This window comes from Chenopodium album, chromosome 17 (genome assembly GCF_948465745.1).
Source record: "Chenopodium album chromosome 17, dcCheAlbu1.1, whole genome shotgun sequence".
NCBI lineage: Eukaryota > Viridiplantae > Streptophyta > Magnoliopsida > Caryophyllales > Amaranthaceae > Chenopodium > Chenopodium album.
Genome location: NC_137850.1, coordinates 33,812,700 through 33,826,930, shown reverse-complemented (window position 1 = coordinate 33,826,930; position 14,231 = coordinate 33,812,700). Strand labels below are relative to the sequence as shown.

At 33.6% G+C, this 14,231-nt stretch overlaps 1 protein-coding gene across 3 annotated transcripts in view; it reads right to left on the bottom strand.

The window, feature by feature from the left end:
• Positions 1–13,294, bottom strand: part of LOC145589596 (uncharacterized) — a 29,055-nt gene extending 15,761 nt beyond the window's left edge. For all 3 annotated transcript variants that reach the window (XM_081646240.1, XM_081646241.1, XM_081646242.1), the window contains exons 1-12: positions 12,778–13,294; positions 9,622–9,789; positions 6,814–6,888; positions 6,042–6,120; positions 5,353–5,417; positions 5,133–5,222; positions 4,435–4,524; positions 4,210–4,296; positions 2,345–2,428; positions 1,216–1,335; positions 474–502; positions 256–394 (exon numbers count right to left, since the gene is read on the bottom strand). In XM_081646240.1, coding sequence (XP_081502366.1) covers positions 256–394; positions 474–502; positions 1,216–1,335; positions 2,345–2,428; positions 4,210–4,296; positions 4,435–4,524; positions 5,133–5,222; positions 5,353–5,417; positions 6,042–6,120; positions 6,814–6,888; positions 9,622–9,789; positions 12,778–13,059 — 1,308 coding nt within the window. In that variant the 5' untranslated portion in view covers positions 13,060–13,294. The remainder of the gene's footprint in view (positions 1–255; positions 395–473; positions 503–1,215; positions 1,336–2,344; positions 2,429–4,209; positions 4,297–4,434; positions 4,525–5,132; positions 5,223–5,352; positions 5,418–6,041; positions 6,121–6,813; positions 6,889–9,621; positions 9,790–12,777) is intronic.
• Between the last annotated feature and the right edge of the window lie 937 nt (positions 13,295–14,231).

The window sequence follows — 14,231 nt, the reverse complement described above, 5'->3', positions numbered from 1 at the left end:
AGTCATAAGATTAAGGTGAGCAATCATTGTACAGGTAATTATGTACATAAGCTAGAAAGTATGATCAATCACAAAATTTAAATTGATTCGGAATGCATGCAAGTTCTTAAAGGGTAAGCAATGATTAGAAAGTAGGGAGGCAAGATAGTATATGACAAATGCAGCTAAAGAGTTGAAGTTTGTGATAATTCTAACAAAGCTCATGAGATTACTCCTCACAACGAAAATAGACATCACTATTTGCAGAAGCTTTACCTTGTTCTCTGTCTGGAAACTCATTATAGCATGATAAGAACACATCAGCCTAAAAAGTACAGCTAGTGTTCTTAGCAGACACTGTCGGAATTTAGATTCTGGTATCTGGAGACATAGGTCGCTGTAGGTAAGTCTCGAACTGAATAAACAAGTAGGTAGCGCATCAGAACTTTAAGCAGAAAACACAAAAACAAAGTGACTTGATAAAGACTACTTACCTATATTGAAGACTGTCTGTATCCAGATCCTGCCAAAATTAGTCATCTAAATAAATATACCCTTCAATCACGAAAAATTAAAAACCCGAATAGAAAAAACTGAAAACCAGAAACCTACAACTGAATGCACTTTCATGTTTCTACATATAAGATTAAGGGAAACAATCCACTGGGTGCATGAGGATACTACCTCACCCTCTTATCCCTCCAGCTCTTCTTATATGTCTTTGTCTACTAGACTTTTTGGCAATTTGTGATAGGCCTAGCTCACTAGAGGCCCACTATCTTATGGTACTTATCTTAAAATATGCAACTAATGACTTAGAAAACACATTACAAGAAAAACTCAATTGTATACTTCCTCCGTTTCTATTTAGTTGACGCGTTTGATTTAGGCACATATATTAAGGAGAGGAGAGAGAGTGAGAGAAAATGAAAAAGCAAGTGGGGTAGCTTGTAAATGCAAGGTAAAAAATTTACCTCAAAAGGAAACGTGTCAACTAAAAAAAAACTTCCTAAAAAGGAATACGTGTCAACTAAAAAGAAACGGAGGTAGTATATGTTTACATTTGCAATAGCTAACAACAAATTTTAACGAGGGGTCTTACAAAGAACCGGAGGATAGAATCCAACCAGCACAAAAGTAGTTCAAGTTATTAATTTAAAATCTTAAAAGACATGAGAGTAGCCACATCAGAAATGTTGAGAAACACATTCAATATTCAATTCTAAGAGTCATTACCTCTTGAACTGTAGTCTTTAGTACAGAATGAGTCTCTGAAAGTACTTCCTGCATGAAAAAGCTCTGTATCTTTTCAGCAAGACCAGAAACATCCCCAATCAATGCATAAGCATCAACCACCTACAATATATGATAAAACTAGATACAGTTAGGTCTGAGAGTAATATTAGAATCAAGAGTATAGTATCAGTAACAAAATAGACAATGTAGGAGAAATTAAAAAGAAAAATGATTGAAAAAAGGGAAGCAAAGTCCTCAAAAGAAAACAAAATTTACAAAACATTTTGTCAGCCTCATGACCTGGACAAAGAAATCCCACCAGATTATTTTTTTTCATGATCACAATGTTTCCCTATCCACCAAAAGGAAAACTGTTAACCATAGTGTGAATTAATTTGAAATCTTCAGCCAAAATTTAAAAATTAAAATCATGTATAAGTACTTTGCTATAATATACAGCTACTTCAGTTTAGAGGTCTCAAGCAGCCAAGCACTCCATCAATTAGGACTCACTGGTTTTGGTGTGTAATAGTTTACAAGGAAATAATTTTGTGTAAACCTATGAAGCATAAAATAATACCATTCTTTATCAAAGCCACATGAAACCATTAGTAGGGAGAAAATTAGTAAAATATTGTTAAAAATACCAAAGAAGGACATGGAGCAAGTAATAAAATATGGCCGCAAAAGGAAAGTGAAGCAAGTAATAAAATACAGAGGGAGTAGTAAATGATAAGATGAAATCAAGCAACAAGAGGCAAGGAATCTTGGAACTAAATTGGTTTAATTTGCCTATAAAACAAAAAACCATTCATTTTACATCTATAATCATATGATAGCACATTATGTATCTCATGAAAGCCCTCATTGACTTTACTTGACTAGGGTCATAAGGCCGAGATGAGATGCCTTCCTTCATTGGCCTTCAGTAACAAGGATTTATACTATTGATCAGCAGGTCTTCTATAATTAGTCTTGAATTAGTAAGGTAGTTTACTTGCTTAATGAAGAAAACCACAAGCTGCTACATGCCATATACAGATAACAGCTAATAACAAGACACAGGAAACAAAAATGACATGACAGATTACTTCAATGATCCATAAAGAGAAAAGAAACATATACGTACAGTTACATATTTCTCCTCTTTGAAATCCTGACAAACTTGTAACAATAAAGAATCCAGCTTCTGAAGAGTGTTTCCCAACCAAACCTGTTGATACGTGGAAAAAGAAAAAAGAAAACCATATCATTCTTTATCAAAGCCACAAGTAAACTGTAAAGCATATAAAAGAAAAAAGATGATTTAGAGTTAATAATTATAGAGCAAAATCTAAAGTGTTTATTTGTGTAACAGCCTTCATCAACAAAATATTAGGCAACAACATGCACATTGACAATGTTGAGGTAAGGCTGCAACATCATAAATCCATGATCATATCAGAAGAAAAAATGATAAATTTGAAAAAATAAAATAGTTTTATGAAGAAGCTGATGCTGTTTGGTTCATCATTTTCATGCATTAAGTCCCAATTACACTATTTTAAGAACTTTATCTTCCGTTTTTATAGATGAAACACTTCAAAATTTACACTATTCACTCTGTACACAATCTCTATTTTGGTGATTTTTCAGTAAGGAAAATCATAATCTTGTGAGGGCCGCTTGTTAAATTTGCTTAAAATTTATACTTTCCAAAAATTATATTTTATTAATTTTTAAGGATATTAATGATTAAAAACATGCATTGGCAAGCGGGAAACAAGAAGTTTTTCATTTGTGTTATAAAATGGAGGAAGTATTAATTACAAATAGAAGAACATCATGCTATCACATACAGGCATTATTCAATCACTTTTTTTTCCCTTTAAAAATACATTAAGTAAAATTTTACCTAAGTACTCACCAAAAGAGAAGATAATTCTTATGAAATCAATGAGGAAAAAATGGAAATGCTTAAATTAAAGAAACAGTTTACCCTCCAAGTTGTTTTTAAAAGTGAATTAACATAGCTTATTTACAACATTAAAAGAACTGTTTCAGAACCTTTTACAACTACCTCATTTATTCTCTCGTATACTTCCTCCATTTAAGAAAGAGAAAGAAAATGTTAATAAGACAACACTACCCTTCCAAGGATGGGGAGAGAGATGGGAGTGGGGAAATAAAAGGATAATTTGAGGACAATATAGTCTTTAGTCCGAATATACCTACCAGATAAGGAAACGGTGCAATAATTATAACATTTCGAATAAAAAAAAGGAACATGGTGCATTAATATTGAAACTGTCATTTAATCTAGATATATATGGATACAACAATATAATAATCACATTAAATTATTCAATTATCCACAGACAACTCAAATCTCAATACAGTTCAATTTAATCAAAGAAGTGTAACAAAATTAAATTTTTTAATACAAAGAATCATATCAATTTATCAATCAGTACCTAAGCAACAAGTGAAGGAAAAGATGTCAAATCTTGTGAAGTCCCAAGACAAATCAATACTTTCTCTTTTTTATACTTGCAACTTTCTATTTTTCACGTTTGGGAATGCATAAATTCAACCCTTAATCTTAAATTATGAATTTGTAAAAATTATAAGAATTAAAATTTCATAAAGAACACACTAAGACATATGACAAGATCTCATATGATAATTATGACATGTAATTATAATACTACAATAGAGTATGAGGATAGTGTACATTGTAGAAATGTCAGAAGTGATCAAAAGCAGAGGAAGTTAGCCTACTACTGACTTTACACATTACCAAACAAGTCACATGTATCCGACATTGGTGATGAGGTGTGTTGTAGAAACACGAAAAAAAAAAAAAAAAAAGAGGAAGAAACTTGAAGGCATAATGGTATTTTTGCAGTTTCTACTTCATTTATATGGAAGGGAAACATATGTTCCCAGTTTCCCACCTCCAAATCCAACTTAACACATAGGTAAAAAATTCTACCAGACTAAATTAATATTTACCTCAACACTGCGACTCATTTCTTGTATAGCTGAAAGCTCTGTAAGAGTATCTAGAAGCTGCAAATATTCAGAAAGTACTTGAAATGCCTGCGATCAGGTAGTCTTTGGTGAGAAATAAGTGGACACAATCTTGTAGCAGAAGCAATAATGATGAGGTAGATGATGACTGAATTTATAGCCATCTAATTACAGAAGAATAGCAGTGAAATTTATTCAAAAGTCAACCTTACAGAAATTCCCTTCCTCAACGAGTATTTCAAGCTCTTTCTGCATGTCCAGAGCATGGAGGATTTCTGTTAATACTGGAAGCACATCCTGCAAAATAGTTCAGATGCGAAAGACACGGTAAGCTAAAAAACTAAGGCTTGCCTCTTTCTTTTTTCAGAAAAAAAAAAATATTGATAAAGTTTCAGAGATAAATCCAAACATAGTATAAAGAAAAGTCCTTAACATTGATCACACAGTAAAAATTAATTGTGACCTTGCCCCCTAGCCCTAATTTAAAAATAAATAAATAAATAACCTTTATGATATAGGAATATTCCCAATCTCTTGAGTCTCTTCGTAACTTATGTGTGATAAGGGAATTTAGGAAACAAAACACAGCTCACAAGTATACCTATTTTATGAATTTGGCAACTTTTTCAGAGACATTGTAAAACAAAAATTCTGACTATTTCAGAGAAAGAAAGCAAATGATAAAAAAGTACTGGAGAGACACCAAGAGGGTGTCAATTTTATAATCACAAGACTCCATACTAATAAATAACTAAATCGATAAACAAATACACAAGTTCTCATTTTATAATTCATTCTATTCTCTGATGGTTCTCCTAGCTTTATGCAAAAGCACAAACGGCAAGGTCTTTAAGGACTATATGGAGACAACTAAATAATATATAAATCATGGAAAAGGTCAATACCAAGAGAACTTGCTTCTTTCTTGAACTTTCTGTAACAATGAGATCCCTTGAAACCTCATGCATAGAAGAAGTCAGGTGCCTCCTCCCATTCTGCATTGCAAGAAAGTCAATATAGAATACATTTAATCATACAACATGCTAAAGTTGAATTGGACCATCCCTGCAATTAACATGCTAGTAGACATTAAAAGAACTTTCAAAACTGCATTCGAATGGATACCATGCAGATCACGGTGGCGATCTTCAAGTCCTTCTCCAATTCTCTGACCAACTGCATACCCCTTACTGGAAACAAAGACATTTCGAGTCTAATATCAGTCTATAAATTTCAACCCAAATCATCAATCAAAATAGAAGAAGTTTATTACACTTAACAGCCTCAGATGTTATACATAACTTTCAACTAACATGATTGACAAGTTACAACTCATTTTACTAACTAAACAACAATGCTAAAGCCTTGAAATCAATAAGATGGGGTTGGCTGCATAAATCATGATTTTATCACTAGTGGTCATTCCCAACAGAGATACTCTGCCTCCATTCACTTCTATCAACAGCTATATGCTCCTACAAACCAGATTCTTCACATTTTTCTTAACACCCTCCATTCAAATCATGTTTGGCATCCCCGACTTCATCTAAAATCCCATAATCCCAACTCTCTGCTTTCCTTAACAGTTCATCTATTGCTTAAGGTCTAACATGTCTCACGTGCCCAACCTAACGTGCCGATTCTCTCTTAACTCATCCTCAACATCTGCAACTCTAACCTTCTTCCAAATACCTTAATTCTAAATTCTATCCCTTAAAGTGTTCCCATACATCCAACTTAACATATGCATTTGCTATGCTAACCTTCTTTTGAAATGCTAACAAAAATAATAATAAAAGTAACAAACAGCATACCCATTTCTTCATGATGCTCCATGACATGGCGGGATAAATGTGCAGATATTTTCTCCAGTTGGGCTAGCCTAACAGTAGCCTGAAAGGAACAGACAGTAATCAAGTAGAAAAGAAAAGCTTAGCAAAACTGAATTCATCAATTTTACAACAGGCAGCTCAGATGATAGATCATCTTCTGTGACATCAAGATAAAGTCATAAAACAAGAAAAAATAGTGTCAATAACAATTACGCATGTTTTACACTTCTCCATAGTACGCGTTGGAAACTAAGCAAGCTAAAGTTCAAAAAATTTAAAGGGGTGAAAATGAGGTGCTTCATTGGAAGTGAGACACTATTGATTTTGCTTCATTGGAAGTGAGACACTATTGATTTTGGTAAAATTAACACCTTCCTCTTGGATGTGCTCATTTTGTATAACCTAAGTTGCCTTTTCCAGTATACTTCATACTATTTAATCATTTTTTATATACAGTATTAGTTTCTACATTTGTATACTACCAATGGAAATCAAATTGGGTGATCTAAACAAAACATGTGACCTATAAATATCTGGGTCATTGTTACTCTGTATTTCAGATCTCATTTATTAAACCCATGCATGGCAAATATATTAAATTATCGATACTGGAAGAAGTAAAACTCAGAAGCAAAAGACCGCTTTTTAATAAACTCGTTACCCCAGTGTGCCAGATGCAACTATGCCAAACAAAAACTAGTATTTAACAACGTGCATTGTTACAAATAAGAACAATAAGCAACCAAAGTCTTACCTTGGTTTCGTAATGTTCCAACTCATCGTCTTCGGAAGGAATATGCTCCAGAACAAACATAACTGGATCAAAATCCTGCCGACATACGACCAAAAGTATATCACATAAAATTGACTAAATTAAAATATATTCAGGCAAATAAATTTCATAATGTAATTGGAAACCATCATCAGATACAAAAACAAAAACAAAAAAAAATATCTTTAAAATAACTAATAGAATCTTTCAAAAAAAAAAAAAAAAAAAAACAACTAACAGAAGAGAGCCAATACATAGTATACAGAGTAAAATAGAGTGAAGATATATCAAATTCCCCACAACAAGGGGATGAGAATTGACGTATAATTGATCATGCGAGCATTAAATTGATAATCAGATTTTGCACTTCTACAGTACCTCGACGTGAGATCCACTGATAATAGGTCCATAAGTGAGAACCCATACTTATATGAGAACTAATCTAATATTTAGAACATGCGAGTAAAAATTTAGAACATACGAGTAAATATTTAGATCAATTGAATAAATATATAGAACACATGATTTAATATTTAATACATGTGAGTAAAAATTTAGAGCATTTGATTTTAGATTTAATATGTTTGAGTAAAATATAAAAAACCCTGATTAAATTTAAAGCATTTGATTTAAGATTTAGAATATTTGAGTAAAAATTAAGAACACCAGATTTAAAATTTAGAACATATGTGGGTAAACGTTTGGAATGTATAAGTAATAATTTAGATCATATGATTTAAAATCTAAAACATATGATTAAAAATCTTAGAACACACAATTTAAAATTTAGAACAGAACAAATAAATTAAAATTTAAACAACTAATTTAAGATTTTAAACATGAGAGTAATAATTTAGAACATCTAATTTAACTCATTTAAGATTTAGAGCATGTGAGTAAAAATTTAGAGCGCCAAATTTAAAATTTAGAACATATAAGTAAAAATCTTAGTTTTAAAGGGCGCAAGGCGCACTACGGCGCAAAACTGCAAAATTCCTTGAAGCATAGGCGCAAGCCAAAACCGCGCGCCTTTTGTAGGTGAGGCGCACTTTATTCATATAGAAAAGAAAAAATAATTTCTATTCAATAAGTGTAACATTTGAATTATGTGAAAAGGTGAAAGGGCCATGTGATCAATAGCTAGGGTTCTTCAATTCGAATTGGGGGATAGAGGATTTCTCTCTCCTCACGAAATGAATTAACCTGCCCGTCCTAAAGTCCCTTAGTATTTTATAGAAAATAATAACTTACAAAATAGCTCTAAATGCTTTACAACATAAGGCGCAAAATAAGGCGCAAGAAGCAGCCTAGAAAAAAAGCGCAAAGGCGCGAGCCTTTTGTAACTTTGAGCCTCACTATGCCTTGCGCCTAGGCGCGCTTTTTAAAACTAAGGTAAAATTTTAGAACATAGACAGAGATTCAGAGATCTCACATAAGGAAGATTTCTTACAAGAGCCTTCACATATATGAGGTACTTATGTAAAGTACAATTGGATTTGGATCTCGATCTATATTTTAAAAAGAAGCAAGCACCAAACTCTCTCATTCTTATCAACTATAACATGCACATAGCTTGTCCAACCAGCAAATATTTCAAGTATCATCTTCTTTCCTCATATTGAAGACAAAAGACTACGGGAAGGCAAATGACAATAATTACAAGGATCTCACATACATGTAAGGGTAGACATCTTGTTGCCAACAACGCCTCTCAAACATGTTGTCGACAATTTTATTTGCTTTTAAAATCAATATTTTAAGATTTAGAGGGGAGGGTCATAGTATGAAAGCATCCCATTCTAGGTGTTCCTGGTGGCAAAGTGGCTGAATGTGCAGCCACTTGCACAGAAATGCTGCAACTGCTATGAGGTTCTGGAGCCAGCCAATGCAACATAGCATTCCAAGCTATGCATATTTCATCATGTTGCAACTTGATTGCTAGCTATGTTTGGATTATCCTTTTTCTTAGAATACAATTAGACAGCAAAGGATAAGGGTATGGGGTGTTGGGTGGATTCGTTTTGGCTCATAACTTAGCTAACTACAAGTTCCTACCTAGATTGAAAAGGCTGAACTTCTATATTTCCAGCTTGTCTTCTAAGTTCATTAAAACATGTTGTCGTCAACTAATGTTCGCCCCATTTCAGTGTTTAACTTTTATTTAGAATATGTTTTAGGCTAGTAAGCTTACAGAATTAGGCAAGCAAAATAAAAGGCCTAGTGATATGTTTTATTTTACAATCTTATCGATTAATTAGTGTGAAAATTTCCCTGTAAAAGTTTTGCATTGTTTCATTTATTTAAGTATCAAATCAATCGTTGTTCCAAAAGAAAATCCAAACCAAATATCTCGCTTAAGTGAACAAATTCCAGTAAAAATGTGAGTGAGTGAGAGAGTGAAGTCTTCAAATAATTTGTTTATTATTGCATTCTATCACATCATCACCATGAACCCTTGAGAAATAAATAATAAAATAGTTCCTCCGAATAGAAGCCTTGATGTCCAAGAGGAACTCATCAAAATAGACAAGAAAATGCAAAATCAAAAAGAAACAAAAAGTAGTTACATATGTCCAAATTCCCAAGATAGACCAATACTTGAAACCACTTTCTTGACACAAAGAAATGTCAAAATCATATTTAATTGTACAAAAAAGGGTAAAGAAAACAAAAACTAATGAAAACTGCAGCGAAATTCTAAAACGACTCGGGCATTCTACTACATACACAACAAGAAACGTGAGGTAACAATAGAATAATTGGAACTAAAAAAACTGAGAAGCAACAAACCTCTTCATAAAATTCTTCTTCTAATTCCTCAACAACTGGATCATGAGATCTGCTTCCGTACATGGAACTCAGTTCGGCCGAACTTGATGGTAGACTTAACCTCTGATCAGGGGGTAGAGTTGCAAGAGCTCGAGCAACAGCTGCTGCTGCTTCTGCCCTGGCAGGAACCTGCATAAAGCCAAACACCAATGGAAAAATTAGTAAAAATAATTGCAGCCACTGAAAAAATATGCCCATGGAGACCTCTTAGAAATAAACACTTTTCAGTAACTAGAAGAGGATGTTACAAAGACAAGATTAAGGAGAAGCAGCAATCTTTCAATTCATATAGATCACTCAAAAGTCTTTCAGCAACTTACACTTAGCCAGTTAAACTGAAGTAATTGTGAACAAAGACAAACTTGAGTGCCACAGAAAAAGCAACCACAGTTAGAAATGTATGAGGTGATTCACTAAACCTTCATCAGATCCCCATCAGATAATAGGGGACTACAACATTTGAGTTCTTTTCCTATCAAGACCCCCCTTCCCCCTCTGTTGTAGCTGCCAAGCAATGAAACACACTATATGAGGAGCCCAAAACCTTAAATAGTCTTAGAAGGGAAGTCAAATTCTATCATGCTCCTCAAGCATGTCATGGGATTTCTTAAGATAAAGAAACCCTCTCCCCCCACCCCCCCAAAAAAAACAAAAAAAAAAGACACATACAACCATGCCATAGAGTCATTGACTCATTGTCATTACCAAACCCCTAGAACTTAAGCCTTCTTACTCTGGTCTACAAATTCGATTCAAACTTAACAGAAAATACCCCCCACCTCCCGGGGCAACAAAAAAAAAAAAAAAAAAAAAAAAAAAAAAAAAAAATTGTCAACAATCCTCGTTGACTGTGTCATAAGCCACAGGATTAGGATCCTCAAAAGGCATATACGTACAAAGGGATGTAGGTAGTCTTATGATCATGATAGCCCTCCCCTACCCTTCCCCCCCCCCCCCCTCTCTTTTCCACCCATATAATTTGTAGATGCCTATTGCCTTCTTTAGAGCCAATAACATAATGTATACAATTATGTAGCATAAGTGTATGATCTTATACTATTAGAATACAAGTTTGTCTATGCTCTTTCTCATGCTTCTGAAGGCAGAAATGAAAATAGGAAAAGCTCAGCTTTTTAAATGTTAGTCATTTTTCTCTCTTTTCTCTTTTTGGAGTGGGGAAAAGGCATTATCTTTTACAAGAAGCCTTTTTCCTGCTCAAGGGTATAATTTGACTTCTGCTTCCAACTCCCAGAACTTTAGATACGTATCTAAAGGAGTAAAAGGACATTGTAGAAACCTTGGACATGTCCAATGCCTCAACAGAAGATGTTAATACACTAGAAAAGAGTCAATGGAGCATTGAGGTTTAGTGTTTGATGCCACCCTCTCAAACACAGAAACCTAATTCAATTAAAGCTGATCATCAATATTTTTACCTATATGGTATAATTTGACTTCTGCTTCCAACTCCCAGAACTTTAGATACGTATCTAAAGGAGTAAAAGGACATTGTAGAAACCTTGGACATGTCCAATGCCTCAACAGAAGATGTTAATACACTAGAAAAGAGTCAATGGAGCATTGAGGTTTAGTGTTTGATGCCACCCTCTCAAACACAGAAACCTAATTCAATTAAAGCTGATCATCAATATTTTTACCTATATGGTATAATTTGACTTCTGCTTCCAACTCCCAGAACTTTAGATACGTATCTAAAGGAGTAAAAGGACATTGTAGAAACCTTGGACATGTCCAATGCCTCAACAGAAGATGTTAATACACTAGAAAAGAGTCAATGGAGCATTGAGGTTTAGTGTTTGATGCCACCCTCTCAAACACAGAAACCTAATTCAATTAAAGCTGATCATCAATATTTTTACCTATATGGCTTCATCCCATACTCAATCTGAAAGGATAATCATTCCATTTTTCTCTAAATGAAGCAAAAACCCATAAACCTATCAACATGTTCGGAGTAAGTTGCCTAAATTATCTGAATGTAGGAAAATATATTTAATAATTTAAGTAACGATCCTTGGGTTGATATAGGTCAACTCCAAAAGAGAGAAGGCTAAGCAAGACGAATAGTTCCCAATGCAAATAACCATATGGCATGTGTAACACCATGCATGTTCATAGGATAGTGTAATTTTAAAATTTAAACAGGTATAGCTAATTAGCTACTGAAATAATCGAAGCATGGCACTGGTCCTCAAGGCTTACGAGGTGCAGATAAGGTTTAAGAGAAAGCATAAGGCCTATGAAAACTAGGGAATCATACCATCATATAGTTTCATATTCTTAAGAAAATTAGCATAATATATTTCTGATTGTAATCTAGGGTAGGAATAAGTGCTACAAAAATAATATTGTCCGAAATCCAATCAAAACAGGGGAAATAAAAAAGGTAACTGCAATTGCATTGGACTTTGAAGCTTGATCTATTTCTAATCTTAGTGCTGCTTAGTGGTACAACAAAATTCAGGCAACAATTGCCTAAAAGCAATCACTTAAACCTCATCTACCTCCGACAAATGCTCAAACAAGCTGATTAACTCATTATCAGACTTGAACATGCATCATAATCTCAAACAGAGATTAACCAGCTAATCCGATTATCAGCTATGATCAGCTAATAGTTCTTATCAGATGAGTTTGATCACATTAAATTTGCCGCTTTGTCCCCTTATTCGTCTCTAAATCACAAACACTCAATCGAGGTATACCAAGGCCGAATTAAGCTAATCCGATTGCTCAGCTCTGATCAGCTAATACACTCTATCAGATGAATTTGATCACATCAAATTTGCCACTTTATCCCCTTATTCAACTCTCATCTTTGAATCATAAAATCACAATTGACGCATACCAAGGCCAAATCAAGCGAATATTGCCCAACACAATGATTTCGCATCAAACATCACAAATTAACAACCAAACAAAACCCAGAAAAAATTCAGAATTCTACACCATCTCATCAACTCAAATTCAGAGCATCAATTAGCATATAACAAAATATAACAAAAAAAATTGGCTTCCAATAATCCTAATAACAGTAACCTAACCACATTATCACAATAAACCCAAAAAAATCAAAGTCAGAAAGAAAAAACAAACCTCGGGACGATCGGATGCCGCCGGTAGAAAACCAAGAGACCGAGCAGAGCGAACCGAGCTCAGAATCTTCTCTCCAACCTTAGAAAAATCCATTGAACCACCACTATTACCACCACCACCAACGCCTCGAAACAACCACAAAGAAGCCAAGAAAAAAACCCTAGAACTGTCGAAACCTTCAACGGAGGTATTGCTTAATTCGCCATTAATACTGTAAATGAAAGGTAAAGGACTCAACGAAAATGGCGATGATGATGAAGAAGTTCCAATTCCTGGCTGCATTTCAGTTCAGAGGAGAGAGAAAATGAAAACCATGGGATTCAGAAATTGGATTTCTATACATTGTCATTTGTATGTCAGTTGGATTTTTTATTTTTTTGGGGGTGTTTGGTGATGTTTGACGAACTTGTACTCACAGAAGAAGAAGCTGCTGCTGCTGCTGCAGATCTGCGATTTTTATTATTTTTTGGTTTATTGTTTTTAATCGATTTGGGGATTTTTTTTTTTTTTTTTTTTTTTTTTCTCCTCTCCTTCGCCTAGTGGAAGCTTTTAATTTGATTTTATGGTGCATTTTTGGTGTACCTAGCGACACCCAAACACTAACCGGATAACCTTTGGCTGGCGAGTAATCTCTAATCGACCGAGTAGATCAAATAATCTCTAACTGATCAAATAACTTTTAAACAAATAACGTAGCTAGCCACATATGAAAATTTGTGTTGATTTTATTATTCACTAGGGTGGCCTACGCACGCAAAGCGCTCAGAAGAAGGGCTAGCTCTTGCAGAGAAGTTGTATTGGCGTGTACTTACACTTTTGGTTTGGGTGGTAGACCTGGTAGTTTTAATATGTACTATTTTGTTTATGTGCGCCTATGCGGTGGTTTTGTACAGGTATAAGAAAGCCAGCGAAATCTTTTATGACAATTATTTTTTAAAATCTTCAAAAGTTTAACAATGTTATTTCAAAATTATTATAAATAATATTTAATTGATTTGCATCCCTTCATATCTTAAGCAATTGTTAATTTAAAACTCTTAATTGATTTACATGTTTTAATAATACCTAGTGTGTTTTTCTTCAAATGAATTTTTTGTGACTTTTGGTCATACACTCATACGGAGTAATAATATGTGAAATGTTCGTTGTAACTAAAAACATAATAATGTAAGTTCTTTAATTTTCTACGACCATCTAATATCTATACTTATATTTATAAATATAACTAAAGTAACAACTGCTGACATCATCCCCTATTTAATTGTACACATGTCAAGTTGTGGTAAAAAAATTTCCCGCCTAAATTAATTGCTGGCATCATATTCTTATTTTTATTTTTACTTATTTTTTGAAACCTTCTTATTTTTTACCTTAAATTATTAAATTATATATACGGAGTATATTTTTTTTTAAGACAATTATTATATTATGTTATTTTTTTTTTTTTTACATTA